Source organism: Hippocampus comes, unplaced genomic scaffold, assembly GCF_001891065.2.
Source record: "Hippocampus comes isolate QL1 unplaced genomic scaffold, H_comes_QL1_v1.1 scaffold237, whole genome shotgun sequence".
NCBI lineage: Eukaryota > Metazoa > Chordata > Actinopteri > Syngnathiformes > Syngnathidae > Hippocampus > Hippocampus comes.
In genome coordinates this window covers 1,447,327-1,473,811 of record NW_017806159.1, presented here as the reverse complement: position 1 = coordinate 1,473,811, position 26,485 = coordinate 1,447,327, and the positions used below count along the sequence as shown (strand labels likewise).

The following is a 26,485-nucleotide window of genomic DNA, read 5'->3' as shown; positions in this document are numbered from 1 at the left end:
ATATATATATATATAGTGAATACAGACTCCTGCTGAGAGTCCTGTCAAGCTGGCAAGAACTGAACAGAAATAGTAAGCAGAAACCTCCCCAAATAAAACAGTGCCGAACTTACTTTACTTACCAGAAGCAACTCGACCACATGACAAAATGACTTCTGGTGATCATATTATTGTCGGTTTTTATTTTAAGTGTTCTCCTGTATTATTATTTCATGTTAAATGTTCTGTGAAGCGCTTTGTTCGAGCTGCACCTGTTCTAAATGCGCGATATAAAGAACGATGCATTATATTGTATCTGAGTAGTGTGATACCAAATCACTAATCCTCAATTTTTAAGACGTTTGACCGATTGAGGTAGCTCTGTATACAAAATGGAGCACATGTAACCTATCAGGTTTTGATGTGGTCACTCATCGTTTGAAGTTAAAATGAGTGTTTGGTAGGAAAAGGAACGTAAACAGTCGGTGACCTAAAACTTTGCACCTCCTGTATGTTTGCTCCATGTTGTCATGTCAACACGAGCAACTGAGTGCTTTTCCTTGCCGCTGCGCTTGTTTGCTTGTCACCCGATGAAGCAAAGTTCTCTCTCCCTGTGTGTTGCAGGTGTGAATGACTTGTGGCTGTAGGGTGTCGTGAGGGGGCCCAGCTTCCTGCAAGTGCGCACACACACGGGCGCACACATACACAGCCTCCAGGGGGGAGGGGGCTGACTGCGAGGGCTCTGGTGGAGAGCACACATCGGTGCCCAGGAGACCCGAGGCCTGGTCCTCCATATGAGGCCCTGCTCAAGGGGCAGGGGGGGCTTCTGAGGTAAGTCAAATTCAACTCTACTGCTCTCTTGTTACACCCATTAAACACGCCTTGTCGTAATGATTTTTTTTCCCTCTTAATTTTTGGGAGGGGAGAAACTACAAACCCTGAACGAAGTTGGACCGCAGTGTTAAACACAAAAAAAAAAAACCCTGAATACAATTATTTGCAAATCACGTTCACCCTATATTGAATTAAATACACAACAAAGAAAAGACATACAGCTTCAGCTGTTCAACAGTCCAGGGTGTCTCCGCCGTTGTATTGTACGCGTCATCGTGCGCCACATATTTTTAATGGGATACAGGTCTGGACTGCAGGCACGCCAGTCTGTTACGGACACACTTTTACCATGAAGCCACGCTGTTGTAACACATGTGGTGTGGCATTGTTGTGCTGAAATGAGCAGGAGAGTTTCTATGAAAAAGATGTTGCGTGGCTATGCATCGTATATTTCTCCAAAACCTGGATGTACCTTTCAGAATTAACCGTGCCCTCACAGATTGTGTAAGTTACCCATGCTATTGGCATGAACACAGACGCATATCATCACAGATACCTTTTACCTGTGGCATTTTGCAGTGGTCAGATTTTGTTTTTTGTTTTTTATTTGTATTTTATATTTTTTACAGGGAATCCTTAAGGGTCGTACATAATATAAAACGAAAAATGTCCAACGGGGAAGTAATGAAAATAGAAATAATCACTTCCGAGATGTCCATCTGTTTTCAATAACATTCTTTGCTGTCACAAGAAGTTTGTCGCTGTATAGTAAAACTGTGTAATCACCCTTAATTCTGATGACATGCATGGTGGCAAAGATTACAGCTTCTGCTTGTGAGTTGGGCCTTTTCACATAAACACAGCTAGATTTCTGCTTTTTTTTATTTTTGTTTTTTTTGTTATTGCCAACGTAGCCATATTTTACTGAATAGCCAAGAGAGACATTTCCATTTTTGTCATCACATTTTTCCTGGTACCTATGTGGAAAAGTGACACACAATAATAGCGCATGGGTATTTCTGAGCGCCTTTCGGGGTGGTCAATATCATCTTATAACAGTAATAAAAATGTAACGATAATTATAATGCCATAAAAGAGAGGTCATAAAATGTGTGAAAAGTCAGATGGCCTATGCAGATTGAGGAGTTTTAAAACAGGATTGAAATTGTGGAGGAATTTGATATCCTGGAGTGATTGTGGAAATGAACTCCATGGATGAGGGGCAACATTGCTGATAGTTCTGCACCCAAAATGGGATAAACAGCCTCGAGGTACACTGAGAAGCATTGAGGAAGAAGAGTGTAGAAGGTGGGATGGAACGTAGCGATGGATGAGGGCAGAAAGATCAAGGTGGTGTCGGGTTTTGGGGAGGATTGAAGGTTAGGAAAGAGGATATTGATGGCTCTTCTGTTTGGGGGTGATATGTTTAAAGGAGTGACCTCTGGTAATGATGATGACCATTTGTGGAATTTAGATGCCGACTGAGCATCAGTCTCATGAGACTTGCTCACATCTTTTGCAATGTCACAAATGATGATGTTTACATATCTGTTTTGTTTGACATAAAAGATGAACTATTTCCAGAATAATTGGTATAGACGCACCGAAAAGTCGGCCACTGGAATTTTTCTGCTGAAGAGTGCATTTTTTTGTTTCGGTCCAGAAGGCTTTTGTTACCAAAACAACACGGCCGGAGCAAGATGCTGTGATGACGGGAGTGGTGCCTTGATACGGGGCAATGAGCCCACAGCCAAAGTTTCCCCTCCATGGCAGCCGGCCATTGCTTCGGGAGGGGAAGCCTGTGTGGCTGCCGAGGACTGCCTCTTCAATGGCTGTGAAGTGTGCGTGCGCGTTACTTGGAAGGAACCAGACAGCTCTCACTCTCCTGGCGACATTCACATTGCATGTCGGGCGTGATGTCCCATCGGAATTTATTTATTTATTTTTTTTGTTAAATCCCATCTTTTTATGTACTGGTTTATTTTACAAAAACAAATGGAACTTCTACTGTGAATGGAATGCATCTGTAAAGTGACACACGTGCGCATAAAACACGACGTTAGAAGGTGCAGCGTTTACGGAAGTCTTTATGGTCTTGCGTATCGTGCTCATCTCAGTTCTCCATTTCCAACTTCTTAAAGTCCCCGTTCCGCGCTCCTCTGTTCACACGTTAGCGCCTCCCCCCAGAAATTCCAAGGAGGAGTCAAAGAGATTGACAGAGGAGCGAGACGGGAGGAGGGACACATGTTTGCAGAAATGAGACAATCGTCCCTGGTTGACGTCATTTCCCGGAGACTGCAGTTAAAGTTGACATCCCACTGACTCGTGTCACAAAAAAAGTCTCTTTGGCGCAGTTATTTCTGTGGTCTCACACCGTTTGTCCGTTTTATGCTTTATGTTTCAAGTGGGATTAAATTAAAGCCAACACTGATCCACACTGTTCCTCTTCATAACTTTGCAGATGCAAACATGATCGTGAGTGGTCCATCCCAAGAAAACCCCCCACCCCCCAAAACCCTGGCTCGCTCTCAGCACATATTTGGAGTGACTTGTAAATAAGTTTTGCCTGCTGATATGTTGCTTATATAGTACGTTGAATGCAAAATCAGTGTAGAATACAGTAATCAAATTAGTTTTATTTTTCTCATGAGGATATCAAATGCATTTGAGAAAAATGTTACTCAGTATCTTCTTCAGGGTTGTTGACAAAGCAGTGCCATTGTTTGATAGCTCGACACTGCCGTGTTGCAACTGTGACGACTCTGGTGTGTATTCTCTCTCTTTTGACATTTACCTGCAAAGGCATCGATAGCTTTGTCGCGATGAGAGGAAGCCCTTGAGTTGTGGCATTAATTGTTCCAGAGGAATGAGGACGCCATAGCTTGCGCCACTTGGCTCGAGCTGCATGTTGTTTGGGCTTATTCCCCGATGTGGACGCAAACATGGGACAAAACATGGTCATGCTGCTCTCCCTGAAATCTTTGTCTCAGCCGTTTATTTATCTGCTATCTAATCCCGGCATATATTAACTGAAAACCGTGGGGAGGTGAAGGATGCCTGGAAAATGGATATTGATGGAAGGCAGTAAGGGATTTATTTTTTCTTCCGTTCATTGGCCTCTCAAGTTTCTTTTTGTATTTGTTTGCTCTGTGGGATTTCTAATTAAAACTCAAAAGATTTGTGCTATGTTCAAGGCGGTTTGCTCCCATCCCTACGGAGTGCATTGGGGAGGGAGGGTCTCCTTTTCCAGTCAAAAAGATATGTGTAGAAGTGTCTGTTTGCCCACCAAATTGATTTTCATTCTCTACGCTCACGTTTTGTTGTTTCCTTTGATCCGTGTTAATAAAATAATAAATTTAAGCCAGTTAGCAAAGGCTGGATCACTTCAGTCCTGATGAGGCTTCTTTTTACAGTACGGCGTGTTCAAGCCGTACTGTATCGAGACATTCATAAAAGTGTTGAAGAATCATAGCAGTGATGAAAAATGGTAGATTTAAAGCTTTCTGCTATTCATAACATCTATTTGTTGTTCCTTGGACTTTTCTCAGTCCCATCAAATACTTTTTTTAAGGGGGAAAACCAGTTTTGGAATTGTGCTGACTAACAAACAAACTGGAGAAAATATAACCTCCTTGGCAGAAGTAATAATGGAATGAGGAAAGGATGAGCGTGAAGTTGTTTTTGTTTTAATGCCGCGTGTGCCACTGCAAACGGGTACGTCAATAAGTAAAACATTTTCTCATGGCAGCTTTTTAGCAGCGTTTTTGTGCAAGACCCACAAACCAATTTTCCACCAAGAAGTACAGTTCAGTGTGCATTCCTTTTGTGATTCCATTGTCATCTATTGGTGGAAATTGGAACAAATGAGGTATTTCATCAACTTCTGTTGTGTTATGACATCATTGGTTAGGTCCAATGTGTGCTTTGCCCTTTTAACAATGTACTTATCAATTTTTATAATAACTACCTTTTGTGACTCAGATGTCTCGATGTCCCCCATGAAGACCCAAGGACGGATTGACACTATTCCATCTTTGCTCAGAGCTCTCATCCTCAGCTCACAGGGCAATGTTCGTTCCCACGCCGGGATTCTGAACCGCAACCAATTGTGCGGCGAGGCACATTTTTTTAGACAGTATAAGAAACACTGAGGTTCAGAATTGCAGACAAATGAGGAAAAAAAAAAAAAATGAACACAGTTCATGGCGGAGCTTGCAACCTATAGAAACCCACTTTGAGAACAATTTTTCCGAATTTCCCTATTTTTAACATTATGTCAAGAACATCACTGGATTACTCTAGTTTCATGGCAAAGACCAGCCCACTTGTCATGTGGAAGGCCTTGTGGTCTTTGGGATCTTTGCAATAACTCCCTGTCTTATTTCCGTGGGACTCAGTGAGCATAAAAATCGATTACGGGATAAATATTCTATTGCTTGTTTGGAATTATATTATTGCTTGTTCATGTCTTGAAGAAACTGAGACAAAATTGAGCGTGGGTTAGGGTTACTTTAGGCTACATCCAGCCTTTTCTGGTGTTGGCCCGATGAGCCATGTTGTAATGGCCCTGCAAGAACCGGCTCTGGCCCTGTATTCATGATATAACGCAATCGGTTTCAACGATTATTTCATTTATAGCATCTTCATGCTGTATTGTTTAAGCCTTTGAGAAAATATTACTTCTCTGTAGTTACTTTTTTGCATTTTTTTTCCCCCATTGTATAATTTTTGGAAATAACATGACATTTTCATTGGATTGACTAAATTCCATAATGTCAAGCGCAATAATAGTTTGAACTCTAATTTTAGAGGCATTTTTCCCCCCCAAAATGTGTAACGAACTTGCCGCTTAATTTGGATTTATGTTAGCCTTACTGCCTGGTACACTTATCCCCTTCCCTCCCACATCACTCCAACCCCACGTTTAATTTTAAGGAGATGACTCGGGATGTAGCTATGGAATATTTTGGTATTCGAATATCCTACTGAAAATTCTATTCAACAATTGGATTTTCGGATAAAAATAAAAACCTAGATATTTTTTTGCTTGCAGAAGTAAAAAAAAAAAACATCCACTGAAGAATGAACGGCCAACAGGTTTTCATTTTTAGATAACATTTTCTATTTAATGTAAACAGTGCTTAGTAGTACACTATTTTTAGCTCTCGAAACATTCATGACATTTAAATAAATCTCTCCCCGTAAATTTTGGTCTATGAGACGAAGTGACATCAGAAGCCTCGTGCCGCCCTCGTACAATACAATTTCAGCATAATTAAGTTTTTTTTTTTTTTCTTTTCACGCCCTTAATTAGTGATTGAACATTATTTGGGGAGATGAGTCAAGACAGCCGTTACGCTCCGACACCCTGCCAGGAACAACTTCGAAATAAATGCATACCAAGGCATTGACGTCCATATATTTGGTAAGGTAAGGTTTAATTTTAAGATGGCCGCCTTACCGCATTGGTGGCGTGTTACTGTCTTGTATAGCATGAACAATTGTTGCTGTGGTTAGCTTGACTTTTCTTCTTGACGGTGTACATGTAAATAAGCGGGCACTCAAGGCAGCAAACAAATTCCTCAAGCACTGTTTTGAACCAAGGTACTCGAATTTCTTCAGGACCTGTGTCAGCGCTAGACATGACGTAAACATGGAGTGACTATCAATCAATACAAGCACGGTCTTTGCGCACGGGGAGCACACCATTATCTTACTTTTAATTAAATTTGTGGTTTCAAAACTCATCACTCCGCTGAATTAATCAAGCTACCGTCGGATAAAATCATATTGATTCTTAAGTGCTGATTTGACATGCGCTCCTTAAGTACTGCATTGATTTTTTTTTTCATGTGATGACATGAGTCAACTGCAATGCCTTCTGGTGTCTGTCTTGATTGCGGGTATGGTGTGAAAGCGGATGAGTGGCGGTCGGCAAAATGTAGACTTGACTCCAACATGTCTGGGAAATCAACAGGTTCAAATCTTTGTGCTGCCGTTTTGATCTTTTTGCTTCTGAAAGATTACATCCAAAAGGATGCCACACCTTGAATTTGGATCACTCATGTCTAATACCAGCATGTTTCATCCTGTTCCCTTTTTACTGACTGTGTAGTAGCACTAACTCTTCGACAAAAGATTTATTTAAGTTTTACCAGGGCGGAACGGTGAGCGACTGGTTAGCATGTTCGCCTCACAGCGCAGAGGTGCAGGGTTCGATTCCGGCTCCGGCCCTCCTGTGCGGAGTTTGCATGTTCTCCTGCATGGGATTTCTCCGGGTACTCTGGTTTCCTCCCACATTCCAAAAACATGTGTGGCAGCTTGATAGAACACTCTAAATTGTCTCTCGGTGTAATTATGAGTGTGAATTGTTGTTCATCTATATGTGCCCTGCGATTGGCTGGCAACCAGTTCAGGGTGTACTCCGCCCACTGCCCGACGACAGATGGGGAAAAGGCAGATTAGAAGATGGATGAAGTTTTACCATGTAATGACCTTTTGGCATAAAAGCATACATTTAATGTCAAGAATCTAAATACAAATTTATAAAGTGATGCCAAGTCAAGCAATAAATCTGTGTGATCACATGTGCCGACAGGATTGATTGATTGATGGGATAAGACTTATTTTATGTTGTCATTAAATGCAGTTGATTGTATCTTGCCAACCAGTGTAATTAGCATTTCATTGCTAAGATTGAGTGACAGATACAGTTTTGTTTTATGTTGGAGTTGATTCTAAACCAACTGCATTCTGTTGCTAGCACATTTAGCATTGTGGCTAATGGCAGAGCAGAGATGCCATGTTGTCAAGGAGTCTCTCAGGACATTCAAGAGTACAATTTGGCAAACTCTCTTGCAGCCATCAATTTCATAAAGTGGCGATGCAGTTTTCAGACATTATTAGGACGAATGAGTACAGACTCCTGGGTGTCGTGGTATGTGTATAAGCATGCATATATTTATCTGTGTCTGTATATTTAATTGGGCCGGTCTTAGCCAGTGTGTTTAAAATTCCTCTGGAATGACACACTCGTGCAAACTGGGGTAATTCAGGGACACAGTCTGGCTCTCCAGAGTGGTGCGTTTTATGATGGGTAGGAGGTTGCTCATGGCCTGCATTACTAGATTAGTTGGGTTCCTTATTCTCATGGCAGTTGCTCGATAAATAATAAAAATGCGAAAGGACATAATGGCAAGGGGCAGTGAACTGTAAGGTGCTCCTGTTGGGTTTGCTACCATACTATTTATTAGCTTCCACGGTCAAATTATCGCCATCATCGATATGTTAATCGTACGAACAAAAGATTTTAACGTTGTTTACAACTTTTGGTTTGTTTAGTAAGTGTGCTGAATCTATGACATGTAAAATGATGGTAGGAGGGAACTTTTTTTTAATCAACAATGTATTTACAGTTGACACCCGCCATTCACGGGGAAAAAGGTCTGGGTTGGGCTGAGAATAACTGACAACCATTGAAATACTCATTTCTGGCGTGCAAGAGTGTCACTTGATGTCATTATAGCCGAGGCCAACAATTAGGAAAAACGAAATATGGTGTAATTGATTAGTTTGCTAACTGTGCTTATCTAGGGACGTTTGCATGTGACAGTATTTAGGTGGTTCAACTAAGCTTTCCCGCCCACTGCTTTAAGTAACACTATAATTTTCAGTGCAATCAGTTGGAAGGTCAACTGTTTGTATCGCATTTTAATGCACAATAAATACGGGATGACGCAAGAGGATTTCACGACCCTCCTATGCAGAGTGGCTCTTTTGGACTGCCGTCTCTGATTCTCATAGTTGAGGCTTCTTTGTGATTTGATATGCACAGAATCAAAACATTAACGTAAATGAATTAAGTCACGGTGAAACCGGGAGACATCATTCAGCATGAGCGAAGGGAGGAATGCGGTTGGAGTGTGGGAGCAACTGTGAGGAGGGAGGGAGAGAGGGAGTGAAGGAGTGAGTGAGCACAGTCGAGGGACAGCAGGAAAGTATGAGTCTGTTGGGGGCAGGGAGATTCTCTTTACAAATTGGTGTTAGCTCTACTAATAAAAAAAATAAAATACCAAGAGCAATAGACTCCGGCACAGTGAGGCATCATCCGAGTGTCCCTTACCCCGATAACAAAAGTACAAAAAGAAAGAGCTATTTAATGTCACCGAACAAAGATACCTGCTTGGAATTGTAGCTGAACCTGTATGTTTGTACAGGTGTTTGCTTTATCACCGCCTCTTCCTGTGGCTACAGAGAGCACAACCTGGCCAGTCACACTGTGTGGAGGGTGCTTTGGGCCAAGAAGGAACCTGTTTAAATTTCAGAGCGGATTACGAAATGTAGTTTGGCCTCGCTCAACTTGCTTAACTTGGATAGACGATCATGCTTCAGGGGAGGTTGTGCTTCTATCATCAGTGTCTGTTTTATTTGTGCAAGTTCCTGGCAGTAGTTCTTGGACGTCATTATATTTTTTCTGAGGATCTCATATAATTTGTGTTTGAGATTTGGGGGGTAAAAATCGAGCAAACCCTGATTTGGCTTTCTGTACAACCAGCACTTCAAGGAGGTGAATTGGAAAGTGCGGCCAGATATTGCTTGGAGATTAATAATAGAAAAAGCAATGAAATATATACCGCGCTGAACCGTTCCGGCTGGTGCAAACAAGGCTTTGTATCTTATCAGATCATGTTGTCATCAGTTGTTCTAATGTATGATCTCATTAAATTTCATTTCCGTTTCATCTTTTTAGATTGAAGATCCTGAAAGTAATTCTTATTCATTGATTTTATAGGTGCTTTTGTTTTCACCAACAGTTCCCAAATAGTTTGGTGTGGCTCCTGTATGAATGAATTGTTTCATTGATTTTTCTGATTTACTGCGTTGCCTCCCACACAATTCAATAACTGAACTAACAAGTGCTCGCGAATAGGAACCGGCGCTTTCGGTTGGGCCATATTACATGTTTGTTTCCACGCCTTATGTAAGTGATTCTTTTTCTTGTGTGAAGTAGCGGTGCCGGCCCCAAGAAGAAGCCAGCACTTAGCCAGAGATGCAGAGAAGGGATGCAGATGGGCAGAGATGTGAAGTGTGTGCGTGTGAGACGCAGATCAGAGTATTCAATGCTGGTCCGGCTGGCTGCTGGAAGGGGCCACCGCTCGTGGCGCTGTGCCCGGGCTCCGCCAGCAGATGTGTCACTCGTGAGTCAGCTGTGCGCCGCTTGTATCGCCGCGTGTGAGACACAGGCGCCCACCTGGGCTCTCAGCGATGAGAGCAAGTGGTGTAATAGCCCCTCTCCTCCTACGGGGACGTCTGTGTCACACCTCCTCGCCAGCCTCTCGTTTCCCTCGCCACTTCCATCATGTTGATGGACACATTGCAGCTTCTGTCACCATGAGATGACAAAATGTGACACTACACACATGTCGCCTCCCCAGGAATGGAAGAGCATTGAAAACCCACCGGTGATAGGCACGACCGTGGGGTGGACGCGGCGGGTCGGGGGCGCTTGACAGATGGATCGAGGTAGTTAGTTAATACTGATATGATAGGATTGTGTGACCTTGCTCTTGGCATTTTTAGTTTTGTGTGCAGACAGCAGCGTGATATGTACACCGGGCCAATAGTTGGTGCTGTGACTTTGGTATGTAATGTGACTCCAATGGAATCAGTTTTAGTGTAATAAATGGACATTTTGTGGTGCTGCAAGAGCACTGTGGGCCGTACTCGCACGCACTCAGACTAAACACTCCCTACACACATGCCCATTCTCTCTCTCTCTCTCTCTCTCTCTCTCTCTCTCTCTCTCTCTCTCTCTCTCTCTCTCTCTCTCGCTCTCTTTTTTTCATAAACTGACGGTTTCAGTGTTTACATTCCGATAGCATTATAGTTTTCAAAACTCCCATTTATAGACACGGTTTTGAACAAAAATTACCTGTTTTTAGTTGCTTGTAAACAGGTTTGAACAAAATCTGAGTCATTCTTTCCAATTTTTTTGCATTAATGTTGTAAAGAAATGCGATGTGATTGTCTTACTTGATCAGCGGGTGGTTTCATTTTTGGAATCCTTACCTAATCTTGCAGGAATTAAACTGGCAAGGATTTTCATAAGGATATACGTGACAATTATGGATCATAGATGACTTGATATAAAACTCAGTTGGTTGTGAGGGATTGATTGTTGAAGTAACTGAGGAAAATATGGTGAATGGAGAGGCACTGATGATTAGGGCAGTCACTATTGAATATTTTTTTAACTGATAATTCTGTCAATGCTTCCATCAATTAATTGGACATTGGAAAAAATGTTATTTTGCATGAAAATGTATTGCAAACTATTTTGACCCAATTACTGATCAGCAACCATTTCTTGTTATTTATTTCGTATGGCTTAGTGATAAAAATACAACTAAACAACAATTAAGCAAAATCACATGAGAGGGGTTTGATGTTGCACCCTTCAAACTTTTTGAAACTCATTAGGTCGCGAGTTAGCTTGTTATTCAGTCTGCAGTCATGAAGGACAGAAATCAGAGAATTGCCCTTGAGAGGCTGAAATCAGAGAATTTTGACAATTTTAAGTTAAACAATTTCCTGTATTTTTGAAATGTTTTAATTGTCGATTAATTTTGATTTCTCCCCAGTAAATAAAAAAAGGATAATCAATTAGATTCGCAATTAAAAAGATATTAAAATGCAATCTCTTGCTATAGAAGGAACTGGCAGATCTTAGGAAAACAAAATTAACAAAATATTTTTCTGAGCTCTGCTATCTGTACATTACTTGGTGCATCATTACAGTTTGTAACGCTGAATAAAAAATATTGCCCAAATAAGATTTGATGGCAAATTTGCACCCTCATTCAACTTTTATGGGTGGGAAATCATATGAAACATATGTGAACTCCATCTCTCTTGACATGTTGCCATCCTATCCTTTTTCTCTTTTTTTTTTTCTTCTTCAGAAGCTTTAAGAGGGCTCCGACACTTACTCATGTCAACTTTGTCACATGCGATCTTCCATATTTGTGTTTTGCCGTTGTGTCTATCGGCTCTGCAGCCGCCCGGCATTCCTGACATTCTGTGTGTGTCACGTTTGACTCATGTTGCCTTGCGCAGGGTGTGGCAACAACACCACGGATGTGTTCCAGAGTTTGGTTCTAAACTGACTTTCAGTGTGTTTTGTGGTGTCTCCCATCAATTGCAAGGGAAGAAAATGGCAAAAAATAACCCGTCGACGCTCTTGTTTTGCTTCTCAGATCGCCGTCGGTATGGCAAAAAAACAAGCAGGTCACTGTGTGTTTACCACGGAGCTTCCCGTGTGAGTGGAAAGATGAAACGGTTCGGTTCAAAATTCATTCTTCTTGATTGGAAACAGGAGCGAGTTGTTCCCCTGGATTTATTAGCATGACATGATCTTAAAACAATTGATTTCTCTCACATGACGTTAGCGCTCACAGTCTCACTTATTTTGAGGTGGGTAAATGCAGAAGTCCATTTCAAAGCTCAGTCACAATTTAGCTTAATTGTATTAATGTGATAGGAATGCAGGAAGTCAAACGCGATGCCCTTGCGTAAGGAGGAAGGCAGCCTTTTCCCATTAGCATTTCTTAACGGCGGCTTTGCAATCTATATACGATATATTCTCAGAAAAGCCTAACGTGGCTGATTTGCAACCAAACACATTTTTTAAAAAAGAAGAAGAAATTGTCGAGATGGCCACAGAGGTGATTGAGAGCGGGGATGGGAGCAGTACTTCTTTGCGACGGAATTGCAAAGCGGGATTTGCATAAATCAGGCTGAAACGTCGGCAGGCCGAGCCGATGGCGGCGCTGAAAAGAAGGCGAGCGTGTTTTGTTTTGGGTTATGCCTTGCCGTAAGAAGTGTCAGAAAAATTCCAGGCAGTGAGATGAATTAAAGTTGGTAGACAGTGGGTTTAATGCAGGGCCAACAACCCTCTCCACCCTGTCGATCTCACGCCATTAACCCCAAACACAGGTATAAATCCTCCCTGCTGCCCTCCGGAGCAAGTCTGGTGACGTAACTCAGACGAGTCGCTCGCCAAGCCCGGCATTGCCTTGACATAAGTGTGTACCGAAATGCTACCATTGCGTGAAAAGAAAGAAAGAACTAACTGTGTGCGCCTTCTTGTCTAGACGCCGAAAATTGCAGGTAAAAACTAATTTGAAGAGAATCCTTGCATTTCCCGTCCACTTGCTTGCAACAGTGCTCTGGTGTCTTTTATTGGAGATGAAGGAAGCAAATGCACCTTTTAGACACTGCTTTGTTCTTTTCTGTACCTTAACTTATGACAGAGTTTGTTCCTACCATTATAGTACAGTGTGACTGGGCCTTTTCAGCCGTCAGACCAAACATCGTCTCTGTGACTGACCCATGCTAATGCAGCAGTGAAGTCGCAATTCGAGTAAACTGTAGATAATTACAGTATGAAAACACTAAACCATAAATACAGAGATGCCAAGTGTTCTTATTTGTCCGGATTTCGTTACGGACAGTTGGCATGTGTTCCGCTGTTACAGATAAGTCCAAAATATCCGGGAGAGGAACGAGTGAATAGGTATTGCGTGCTTGACATGTAAATTCCGCGGCTTGTGATTGACTCTACCAACCATTGATGATGACTATAGGACTATAATGTGGGTAGCTCCTTCAACTCCTTGGCTGCGGCTGCGTAGCTAGCCTGGCTAACATGGTGACTGGGCGTCCCTCTAAAAATCACGGGTCATTGCCTCCATGGCGGTGAATAAGATACAATTCTCACATGCATCGTTACCATGAGAGGGGCAAGTAGTAATTAACAGGACAAGACCAATAAGCCATGCTAAACCACCCGGCTTAGGTTTGATGTCGTCTCAAAGTACTGGGGAAAAAAAAACCTTGGTGCTGCACTTGACCTTTCACTTAGTGAAAACGGCGTAGTGTAGTTGGGATGCACACAGGAATCGAATAATTGATTTGAATTGTGACAAAAATGATCAATTGTGGTGGTGCAGCGGTTAGCGCATTGACCTCACAGTGCAGAGGTTTTGGGTTCGATCCTGGCTCCGGCCCTCCTGTGTGAAGTTTGCATGGTCTCCCCATGCCTGCGTGGGTTGTCTCTGGGTACTCCGGTTTCCTCCCACATTCCAAAAACATGCATGGCAGGCTGATTGAACACTCTAAATTGTCTCTAGGTGTGAGTGTGAGCGTGGATGGTTGTTCATATCTGTGTGCCCTGCGATTGGCTGGCAACCGGTTCAGGGTGTCCCCTGCCTACTGCCCGAAGACAGCTGGGATAGGCTCCAGTATCCCCGAGTGACCCTTGTGAGGATAAAGTGGATCGGAAAATGGATGGATGGATGATCAGTTGTGTGAAAATAATCAGTTAATCGTGTCATGACACAACTGAAGCCAAGTGGAGTGGACTACAGGATTTGCATGTAAAACAGCAAAGTTCTTGACTAATTTACTGTCCAATGACCAAAGCAACCTCTGCAATTTGAGCTGCATCGATGCGGAGCTACACGATGGCAACTCTTCCATGCAGCATTATTGTGTTCAACGCGACATTGGCATTGAACCCGACCGGAGTTTAGAACATTCAGAGGGGAGAGTGTTACATGTGTTGAAAAATATTGAACAAGAAATAGACTAATTCCATGAGTTAAAGGAACTTTAGTCAAATGGACTGTTGCAGCACTGAATTTGCAACATAAAAAGTAAGCGAGTTCCCCAGGCTGGTGAAGTAAGCATGTCAATAGGTCTTCAACGTTGCTACCTTAAAATGTGAGTTTTCAGCCATTGGACTTGCAACTCGGCCGCTTTAACTTGTTGACATGCTCGTATTTCTTAACAAGAGTCAGTACACTTGAGTTAACTTTATTTTGTTAGTCTTGGCTTGTGCATGAGAATGTGAAAGGTTTGGCTCAAGCCTCAGGCCCTGCTGTTCCGCCTTTTTGTTGGTTTAAGCAGAGTGAAATGGTTTTGTTTGGAATTGTTGAAAAACAAACTCCGATCATGTAAATTAATGTAAAGCAACAATAGGTAACAATTCTGCGAACAGAATTTTTTTGTCAAGTTAAAGTAAATTGTCGATTATTTCTCCATAATGCATACAATGCATACAGTATTGTTCAACAAGAATCTCATCACGGGCTACAATGAAGGGCATGAACACAACTTGAACCTGGCCTTTTCGAATTCATAGTTACTGTCTAACAACTATTGCCGATTTTTTTTTCAGCCTGTGAAAAATGGTTTTAATTCTATGATTTATCTGACGAATTCTGAGGAATCTAGCCTGCATCATTACCCTTCCCTCCTTTTTAAATATTCTCATCACTAGACACCACAGAGGGTGAAATATTGAAATGGCCTCCCATCTTTCTTTGAAGAACATGATGAACCACACTGCTACTTAATAATTACCTCATTTAAAAGCTCGGAATTGCCTCAACCTGACTTTTGTTCCGGACTGCGGTGAATGCAAAATTGACGACGTTCACGAAACATCATCGTCAAAAATCAATCCTTACTTTTTCCATATATATATTACAAGCGAAGTGATTTACGTCTACGCTGGACGTATCGCAAAGGCACGTGAGCATAAGGAGGCTGCTTGAGCACAAGAACAGAGAACCCTTATGTGTTCAACTTGCACTGTTTGGACAAACCTCGCAATAAGGAAAGGAAAAAAAAAATAACGAGACGCAGCAGTGAGTGAAAGTTCCTCAGTGTGCTCAATACAAATCGCACACTGTGATATATATATATATATATATATATATATATAAAACTGCATCACAGTGTGCGATTTGTATTGAGCACACTGAGGAACTTTCACTCACTGCTGCGTCTCGTTATTTTTTTTTTCCTTTCCTTATTGCGAGGTTTGTCCAAACAGTGCAAGTTGAACACATAAGGGTTCTCTGTTCTTGTGCTCAAGCAGCCTCCTTATGCTCACGTGCCTTTGCGATACGTCCAGCGTAGACGTAAATCACTTCGCTTGTAGTAGACTGTTGAGAGATTAGTGCTGCTACCGCTGCTGTAGTGGGAGTCTTGTTTTTCTTTCTCCTCATTCTTGGTGACAACCCCCACCCCCAACAGAACGCTCTCCAGGACGCTCAAAGGGTCCACCTCCTCCCCAAGAAAACTCTAGAGCCAGTTACAATGTCGAGTGTTTGGAAGAGCTCCTAAATATTTTGGGGCTGACAATGTAATTTCACTGACTGGGTTGCGTCTGCATGCAATCCTCCCGCTCGCTCCCTAGTACACAAAGGCGACTTGCCCCCATTCCCACCTATCTGGCTTTCCACCTCACTGTCTGATACACTATGCTGCACACACTTACTGAACCCCACCCCATTTTTTAAAACCCTTTTTGTTTCAGTTTGACTCAGGTTTTTCCCCCCTTGGTGCAGTTCAGTGGTCGGGTGTGACTCTAAACACCGTCGTCGAGCTTGTGGGTCAAACTAACCTCTAGCAGGGGGTCTCCGACTCAAACCCGGTGGGATTTGATTGTGGTGAGGACGCGTGCTTCAGCCGCTGCATCCTGTTTGACCCTGAACGACATATGCATAGCGGTGACCCAATATTGTGTGTTCTATGTAGGAACTCTGTGTGCCTCTGTACTGTTAGGAAAAACTCCGTACAAATGCATTATTTTTTTACAAGTTGTCCCCGACCCACCCAAAAAGGATTTGCCACCCACTTATGGGGCCCGACACACCATTTGAGAAGAAGTGCCAGTATAGTACAAGCAGTATACAGTTTGAGATGCTTCATAAGTACTCTATATACATTTGGAGCAACAAGTTATGTTTTGCATAGCTACAATTCTAAGAGTGAATATTTCTGGTATTTGTAGTCCTCAGTTTTGTTTTGTTTTGTTTTTTACGGACGCTGTTCTGTTTTAAAAGAAAGCATGAGCCGATTTTGACAGCCATCTTTGTTGTACTTGGGAAAAAAAATGTGATGCAACAAAGAATTCCATAAAATTATTGTAAAACGAATAATTTGGTCTGATACGCAAGTAGCTCATAAAAATTCACAGGAAATGATCCAACGAGAAATAGCTAGATATTGACATCTTAACACATAGCCAAGGAAAACCTCACTTTTTAAGTTACTGTAATGCTTTGAATACTTCTGATATTGATGCCACGAGTCTTCTGAATACAGTAATCCCTCGTTTATCGCGGTTAATGGGGACCGAAACCACCCGCGATAAATGAAAATCCGCGAAGTACCGACTCTATGTGACTCGTTTTTGTTTTGCTGACTTTTGCTGCTTCTCGGGGACCGTTTGCGGACTTTTTGCTCACTAAAAAATTTTTTTTGTTTTTTTTTAATGAATATGTTTGAAAAAATCCGTGATGCACCGAAGCCGCGCTAAACGAACCGCGAAATAGCGAGGGATCACTGTAAGTGTTTTTCAAAAGGCAGAGAACAAGCAAATCGCAAGCCAAAACATCCTTTTGTTGCTTGCCGAGGTATTCTGTGACATCAAATAACGGCCAGTCAAAAAATTTTTCCGGCCAACTTTAGAAGCATATTTCTCTGTCGTGTTCTGAATTGTACATCATCAGAGGCGTTCAACTTGACAGGTTCTACTGTACTGTATGTATTTGGTTTTGCTCTCCTGTTCCATTTTTGTTTACAGCCCCTTTCCCACCCCCTCCTTCTCTTTCTCCGCAGTGTGCCCAAGGGCCATTGAAAGCCCCCTTGAGGAGTTTCATAAATACACAGTGAACGAGAAAAGACTCCCGGACGATTGTTATTGTTTTTACACAATTTCTCTTCTGCACAAACAAACCACACACGTACGTACTGGGGCGGGCGCACACACTCACATAGACAAGGACGTGAGGGAGAATGTTGGAGGTCCAAGAGGAGAGGCCAGCGGCGGCAGGTACAGCAGCGACACATTTCAGCAAGAAGGAGCGTGGCAAGAAGGAGCGAGAGGAGGCCAAGGACGGACGGGGGAACCTCAGCAACCTCGGCAATCCCGGCTCCAGGAACGTCCGTGCCAAGGCGCCGCTCGCACACGCGGGCAGTCCCCACCAGCACCTCACTTCGCCGTGTTCTGTCGTACTGGTAACCCCATCAATGCACTCCAATAGGCTAAAGAACTCCCCATCCACCAACACACAAAGGTGAGTGGGGCCAGAGCCCGTGTAACAATTCATGATGGTGAGCATGACTTCATAACCATACATTTCTTGTTATGTCATGTAGCATAGCATATTTATCTGCTAAGTGCACTGAGGAAGTGCATGAAACTTATTTGACTGTTCTTAGACTGAAGATTTAAGAAAACACGGTCCCCATTTATAGCAGTAAAACATCCGTTCTTCTGGGAAGACTTTCTTCAAGATTTCGTCTGCGAAAGTTAATTAATACACTGCAGTAACAGTACTTTAGTCAGAGCTGCCAAGTGATGCAGATTGTCTGTATTATGTTTTGGAAATCACCGTGCGGTAACTTTTTATGCCCATCGCGGACTGTTCCGGACATGAACAAAAACGGGTTGTAAACGAGCAAGAAGAGGTGATAGATAATTGCGATATATGTTTGACAACATGGCGATTGCATCATTCTGATGGTTGGCTCCAGTAAAGTAGTTCTCACGTATGCACAGTGCAAGCGAGCTGACAAGTTTAAGGCTAACCCTCGATCACCACTAGCCTTAATAGATTGAGATCAGCGGCTAGGAACAAAGACAACGGCACAAAGTGATTTAGCTTCAACGCCAGATGATTGTCAATAATGCGCATGCAGCAACTGTGTGCTAACAATAGCTTTATTCATCATCGAATAATAAGCGGCATGATGCTTCATCAAACCCGTCTTTACTGTTTTTACTGTCGTAACAATTGTCGGAATACACCGACGCATCGAAGCTCGAAACCCCGCAAGACTGAAAGAAAATATGCGAACCACTCGACCACCATACCGCCTTTACTCATCATGTCATTTAAAAATTGGTTTGAATAGATTTGCCTTGTTTGCCTCGAATTGACATGAGAGGCTGAGAGCACTTTACATAGTTAGCCAGTTATGCGAATTATAGAAAATATATTGTCTGGCATCGTGACGTCCAACCCTTTTCACTGAAGGCTACTTTGACAAAAGTCAAAACGGTAGTGGCCCTCTTTGTGGGTGCTTTTATTATGATTAGCGCAGATGCTTTTCAGAGCCATTTGTAATGTTTTCCATTCCAAAATATGTAATTTAGCCTTTTGTAGACTGAACGAGCAACATCAGCGTGGATGTTTTTGTTCGTTATTGTCCCTGCCTAAACACTGAAAAAAGAAATTGCAGCTCCTGTTGTTTTTTTCCATCATTGACATGTCATTGGAAATGTGCAGGTTTTTTTTTTTTGTTTTGTTCCAAAAAGAGACATTGGTTATAATCATACAAAGGATTGAATGTGCGTCTTTGATCAATTGTTGAGTTTCACATTATCAGATAGAGGGAAGCGTGTTAAATTGGAGGGTTTGGTTTTTTTTTGTTTTGCAGTTGTAAACAATGAGCCAACAGGGCTGTACAGTCGTTTCTTCACATATGCGTATGTCACAGTGTATGATCGCTGTCGTGAAATTGACTTCAGGTCCAACCTCAGCATGTCCTTTTGGCCTCAAGCGAAGGTCCTCGTGTGTGATCAGGAGATGTCCCTGGGTTCACGGAGTGCATTGTCTTTGGAACTTTTCCCCGCAAAGTCATGCTTGAGTCTCTGGAAACAGCTGTCTGGACTGCCAAAACTCTCCCTGGCGCTCCCTGCTTTTCTGCTTTTCAGCAGCCCCATGTGTTTGTACATATAGCAAGCAAGGCTGCGGTTGTGCTTTTTGGACTTGTTGGCATTTGTTTCACACTGCATGTACAAGTGTGTATGAGGGCAAGTGGGTGGGAGGGATTAGGGTGTGGCAAAAAAAAAAAGTTCTCTGAAAGTTAGATTTGTCCTGCTCGACGATACTGAGCTGCTTTCATAGTGAGCTAGAAGGGCAGCAGCAATCATTTCAACAGGAGCGACGTCTGTCATGCTGTATTCTTTCCGTGCATAGCTTCAGATGAGTAGAACACAAGCGTTAGTTAGCGTTGGTTAGAAGCTTCGTGCCCCATTTAAAAAAAAAAAAAAAAAAAAACTATATTGAGCCCTCCACTCATGTAATTTGCACCGAATTTGATCATGACTAGTAGGGCTCAAACATGCTTTTTTAAATTGTCCCAAATGGGGACAATTTTATTCAATTATTTTTACCAATTGTTGTTGTTATTCAATTAGTTTTGACAATTGTTGTTGCTTTTTTTTTTTTTTTTAACTATTACAACAAAAGACAAAGCTGATGACAGAAAAAAAAAATCAAATGTTCAGAGTCAGTTTGATACCGATGGTACAAACTGAGAAAGTTTGTCATTATGTTCGACTCTGCAGGTGTTGGTTACCTGAAAATTGTCCGAATTGTTTGGACTTCCACTCTTTTTATTCCCTTTTTGTTGTTCATGCACATGCGTAGCCAATCAAATATTTTGCTTGATGAAACGAAACCACAATTTCACAATTTTTGTCTCTTATCTTCTTTGCATCAGCCCGAAACCTAAGACGGAGGCCATGGTCCGCTCACCTCCCGTCATGTCCCCCTCCACTGCCTCCCAGATGGACTCTAAAATGCCCAATCAGGGTAAGCCAGGGAGTGCTGGCAGCCAGTCGCAGCCCTCGCCCTGCGATCCCAAGACCCTGGGTGCCAAAGGAGCACAAAGTGTGGCAGGGGGTATCGGGCTGAAGAATGGCCAGAGCTTGACCTCCGGCCCCAGCTCCAAAGTGAAAGTGAAAAGAGAGCGAAGCACATCGGTGGAGTCGTTTGAACAGCCGGAGAGCGGAACGCCCACCATTGAGGAAAAAGGTGAGGCAGCTTATAACGGCAGCTTGATTCATGATGAGCAGGTTTCAGGGGCCAGTATTACTCAGAGCCCTTGTAAAGATTTGCTGTCAGCAGCGATGATTTTGTAGGGAAATTACGCAGTCTTTCTTTGTACTGAGGCTTTTAACTGCTCACCATTGAAAGAAGAGAACAAAATCCGCAATGCTTGAATGCTGTTTTGTCTGTAGCTTATGATAACCCTAAGTCATCTCCAGTTGCTATAGACGTTATCTCCTATTGGGGATGGACATCATAATAGCGCAATCGATCTCGGAGCGGAATGTTGATAAATTGCATTTTTAAAACAATTGTGACAAAATGGAGTGCACTACTTGGCCTCGCTGTTCACCGATTCTCAATTAGATTGCTGTCTAAATAAGAACAGCATCACATTAGCTCTCGGCAGTAGAGCTACATCCAGAGTTATTTCAAGGAAATACTTACTGTGGGGAAAACCAATGATGTCGAGGGGGGCCGTACTCTTTGAAAAGGGCTGCATTAACTGTATATTATAGATTATCAATCATCTGGGTCATTGTAATGTGCAAAAGTTAAATCGAAGAGTCTGGATTCTTGGTTGTTAAAAGGTTGATTCGACAACCTCGTCCGATTGTCTGGAGTTACCTTTTGGGGATTTTCTTTTTATTATGTAACACTATAAAACTTGCTGTACATACGCATTCCTGCCTGTCATCATAACTCACATTGCCCAGTGTGAGACCACGATTGGCTTTGTGTGTTTGTGCAGACAATAGCAGGGTGAAAAGGATGTGTGTGGCAGAGAGGAGGCAGCCTTACAGTGGAGCCGACTGGTGCTCGGGGGGAGAAAGTGACGAAGATGACAAAGGATTCTTCAGTAAGTGTTCTTCCAAGCATGTGTTGGTGGTCCATCTGTTGATCAATTCCACGCATGGCTGCATTACAACATGTCCTAAAGCTGCGTCGTCTCGTCCTCTCGTCTTCCCGCAGACTGTAACTCCAGTGACGTGAAGCCACCCGATTCTGTCACCCATTCTACCTCCAACGCCGGACTCAGTCGCTCCTCCACACCCTCCCACAATTTACTAGGAGGCCAGGGCTCCACAACGGAACCTACTAGTGGCCAGAAACCAGGCTCCAAACTTGTTTATGTCTTCACCACAGAAATGGCAAACAAGTAAGGAAGCTTGACTTGACACTATTCGTTTTCTGAAAGTGCGGGCGCATTGCTGGAGCTTCACTTATTTGGTGGGATGAGTACCCCCCCCCCCCCCCCCCCGGAAAATAAGGAAGTGTTAATAATTATATTGAAAACAGAAGCAAATGGAAATGAAATCCCGATGCCATTGAAGACCAAATATTTCTCCACAATGAACTTATTCAGTGTGCGTATATTAAGTGGTTGTCTGCATTCTTTTCTTGCCAGGATCAGTGTCCTTATCCGCTGTCACTGCAATGCAAATATTAAAAGGGTGTCTGTTTGCTGATATCTGCTTTCCTTCTTGTCTTCAGGGCAGCTGATGCAGTTCTGACTGGCCATACAGAAAACATCATCACCTTCCACATGAAAAACATCTCCAACAGCAAAGACAAAGCTCACCTCCTTCTGGTAAAGCCATCCTAATATCCACCAACATTTATCACACATACTGTACATATCTTGACCTCTCAAATCATGTTGTCGTTCTAATCATGGTTTATTCATTTATTTTACCAAAGAACAATACAGCAAACACCCTCCGAAATGACTCCAAGCCTTCCCAGCAAACGCCGTCCCATGGCCAAGATCAGAGCCATCAGCCCGGATCCAAGACATCCTTAACGGGCATGGCAGAGCCGGCGCCACCCCAGTCGGCAAACCAGGGAAGCCAGTCTGGCGCTCTTCCACAGGATGGCTCGTCAGTTGCAGTCATTGATTCAAAGAATCTTCCCGGAAGTAGCCCCAGCAACAATGCAGGCCCCATTGACCAGACACCCATGAGCCAAGCTGAGGCAGGCCTTAATGCTGCCACGGCAAGTGAAGTAGGGCAGGGCGTAGGCCCCGGTGGGCCTGGTCTGACGCCCCAGCAGCAGCAGCAACAGTTGGCGCAGGAGCTTTTAAATATGGAGGCCAACACAGAAGGTCTATCCCAAGAGCAGTTGGAGCATCGCCAGCGCTCGCTGCAGACATTGCGAGACATTCAGCGCATGCTTTTTCCAGATGATCGTGAGGCGCCACCCCCTGGGCCTCCACAATCCCACGGTGGGCCCCACGATGGAGGCCCTGACGGTCCTCCTCGGCGGTCTGAGCCAGGCCCCTTGCAGGCCATGATGGCACAATCTCAAAGCCTTGGACCACCAAGTGGGCCAGGGGGACCTCGCCCACAAGGTCCACCATTCGGACCTCCCCACGGGCCCAGGGACATGCCTCCTTTTCCGCAGGATGAAATGGGTCCCCACATGGGGGGGCCGGGGGGCTGCGGAGATGGTGATCAAATGACCCCAGAACAGGTGGCGTGGTTGAAGTTACAGCAGGAGTTTTATGAGGAGAAAAGAAAGAAACAAGAAATGCAACATCGGCCACTTCCTCCAGACATGATGATGCACCCCCACGGTCCACGGGGCATGATACGAGGACCTCCACCACCCTATCAGATGGGCCCAGGAGAGATGTGGGGAGGACCAAGTGGGCCACAAGACCCTTACCCAGAACGCATGGCCATGGGCCCAGGCCCCGGCCCGAGAGGCATGCCACCTCACATGCAGCGAATGCCTGCCTTCTCAGGAATGATCAATCCTGAGATGGAAGGACCCCCGCGGCCCGGAATGGGGTGGCCTGACGACATGCCGCCCCGCATGGGAGATGCACGAGGGTTTCCTGGTGGACCGGGGGCCATGTTTTCTGGCCCTGGTGGTCGAGGGGAGCGCTTCCCAAACCCTCAGTCAGTCCAAGAGGCAATGTTCCACCAAGGTATGGGAGGAGAGAAAGGCCTCCCCCCTGGCATGATGATGGACATGCAAAGGATGATGGGCCATCAAAGAGGTGGAATGGAACCAGGAAATGGCATGGGTATGTTTCCAAGAATGCCTGGTGACGGTCCAATGAGCCCATCGTCAAGGCTCCAGGGAATGGGGGGTCGAGAAATGGGTCCCGAATTCGGCATGGGACCTGGTCCAGGGCCTGGACCTCACATGCACCCTTCCAAACTACGAGATCCTCCAATGAACATGAGTCCAGATGAGATGATGAGAATGAGAGGGGGCCCTCCGATGGAAAACATGACTGGCCAAGGCAGGGCAATGCAAGGGCCGCCGTTCCCAGAGCAGCCACAACCTGGAGACTTTCCTATGGGGCCTGGGCGGCCTTTCCCTGGGGGTCCCGGAGGAATGAGGGGCCCGCACGGAGAGCAACCGTTTGGCCCAGAACATAGAGCCACACCAACGGGAGGCAACGGTCGCATGAACCACCTACCCCCGAATGCTGGCCCTTCACAGGGCCAAAGAGGTCGCAAGCCAGCAGATTTGAATGTCCAAGCAGGCGGGGGCAACTCTCCTAGCGTCAACCCACTCAAGTCCCCTCCTCTGAGGCAGGTGCAGTCTCCCATGATGGGCTCACCTTCTGGAAACCTCAAATCACCTCAGACACCATCCCAGCTGGCCGGCATGCTCACGGGTCCCGCAGGCCCCCAGGCCCCTGCAGCACCCCCATCATCTGCGCCAATGAAGTCACCGCACTCCATGATGGGATCGGCGGGAGCTTCCCCGGTTCACATGAGGTCTCCTTCTCTTCCCAATCCCTCGCCGGGATGGGCCTCCTCACCAAAGCCTCCCATGCAAAGTCCTGGAGTGCCACAACAAGGTGGCAAGCCCCCTCTCAGTCTCACCTCACCAAACATGATGGGGAACATGGAGCAAGGTAGAGTACATCAAACTATTATCATTATTGAATTTGTGATATATTTTTTAAACTACAAGTCGCTCTGGCGTATAGGTTGCACCAGTCAAAAAATGCATCATGATGAAGGAAAACAAACATTGCTGATGTCGGGCGGAATCCTTGTATTTCATCATCACATTGCAGGAGATCGCAAAATGGCACGTTTGTTCAACCAGTAACAATGCCAGCCATTATCAACGTTTTTGGTCAGTCATTTGTGAAAATAACACCTTGTGTGGAATGATCAATTGTATAAATTTGAGGAAAATATAAAATTGTGACATAAGACTGACGCCAGTGTTTTATTTGTCTTGCATGCATCAGGCAGTTGGTGAACTTTTTAGGGAAGGTGTTCAAACTACGTTGTAAATGTCGGAGTGGATCCCGGCCGTTTCTTATCAGGAGCTTTTTAATCTGTGGAAGTGCTTTTCTTTCAACATTCCCAGGCAGTGTGTACACACACACACACACACACACACACACACACACACAAACACGCGCGCGGGCGCGCACACACACACACGCACACACATATATATATATATATATATATCTATCTCTGTCTGTCCGGAGTACAAGTCGCATTTTTTGGAGAGAAATTTATTTTACAAAACAGACCGAGAACAGTAGAGCCCTGGTTCCCACCCAAAACCTCTTTTCCCTAATCTGGGTTGCGTTTGGAAATATTCACAGAGCGTGCGCTGTTTCACTCCGACCTTTCGGAAGCTGAGCGTTGTTCAAATGTGCCGTTCGGTTGTTCAATCTGCCCCCAAAACGGAGTGCCGAAACCCATTGCATCAGGCAGTACAGATGGAAACAATTCAGGCGCAAGCTGCTGATTGGTTTATAACACAAGCTGTGCTCAGAAATTAATGGGAGAAGAGCACGCTCTGCCTCTCAGAACACACACACACACACACACACACACACACACACACACACACACACACACTGTCTCTCGGAGTGGTGTTATGGCATCAGAGTTAATATCTGTACTCACCCCTTGTAGATTGCAGCGAATGAATTCTGATTGGACAAAACTTCCAGTTCCAACCCCGCTGAAGTTTTTCTTTTTAGTTACTGGAATCCCATGTTTCATTGTGGCCAAAAGTAGAATCCTGGTCGGTTATGCTGCCATTTGATGCCATAAATCTTTTTGGTGGCATAAGGAAGCAGGATGCTAAACTACCGATACATCACACATTAGTTTCCTTGACAACTACTGCTTCTTTATTTTGGCAGGTAAATACTTGAGGTGCATTACTGTCATGTTAAAAAGGTGGCCACCAGCGGTAAAGACAACTGCTACGTCTTCCATTTCTTCTTTTTCTTTTCTTTTGGTGGTTTGTAAATACTTTTGATGCATTACCACCACCTTCTGTTCAATGGCAGCAATGCATGTATTTGCCAACTGCCGAAGGAAAGTCAACACAATTAGGGAACAGGGATTTTGGGTGTCAGTCTGACTGAGCTCTAACATACATACACAAGTTGCACCCGAGTATAAGTCGCAGGAGCAACAAAACCATGGAGAAAAAAAAAGTGACTTATTGTCCAAATAATAAGGTACAATCATCATGTACTTGAAAACTCATATACATAAAAAAAAAAAAAAAAAAAAAAATCTCCAACATTAATCTTCATAATCGCCTCATCCCGGTTGACTTTTGGTGAGAGACTGGGCACACCCTGAACTGAGCCCATCACAGATCACATATAGACAACCAACCATTCGCATTTATGGTCAATGTCGTGTCTTCAGGGAACCCAACATGCATGTTTTTGGCCTTTCGAGGAAGCCGTAGTACCCGGCACATGCAAACTCCACACAGAAAGGCCAGAGCCGAGATTTGAACCCCGA

At 44.0% G+C, this 26,485-nt stretch overlaps 1 protein-coding gene across 2 annotated transcripts in view; it reads left to right on the top strand.

Moving 5' to 3' along the window:
- Positions 1-26,485, top strand: part of bcl9 (BCL9 transcription coactivator) — a 35,962-nt gene that overhangs the window by 6,165 nt on the left and 3,312 nt on the right. For both annotated transcript variants that reach the window (XM_019895429.1, XM_019895428.1), the window contains exons 2-8: positions 604-810; positions 17,506-17,963; positions 20,398-20,711; positions 21,478-21,585; positions 21,699-21,885; positions 22,221-22,317; positions 22,428-24,603. In XM_019895429.1, coding sequence (XP_019750988.1) covers positions 17,683-17,963; positions 20,398-20,711; positions 21,478-21,585; positions 21,699-21,885; positions 22,221-22,317; positions 22,428-24,603 — 3,163 coding nt within the window. In that variant the 5' untranslated portion in view covers positions 604-810; positions 17,506-17,682. The remainder of the gene's footprint in view (positions 1-603; positions 811-17,505; positions 17,964-20,397; positions 20,712-21,477; positions 21,586-21,698; positions 21,886-22,220; positions 22,318-22,427; positions 24,604-26,485) is intronic.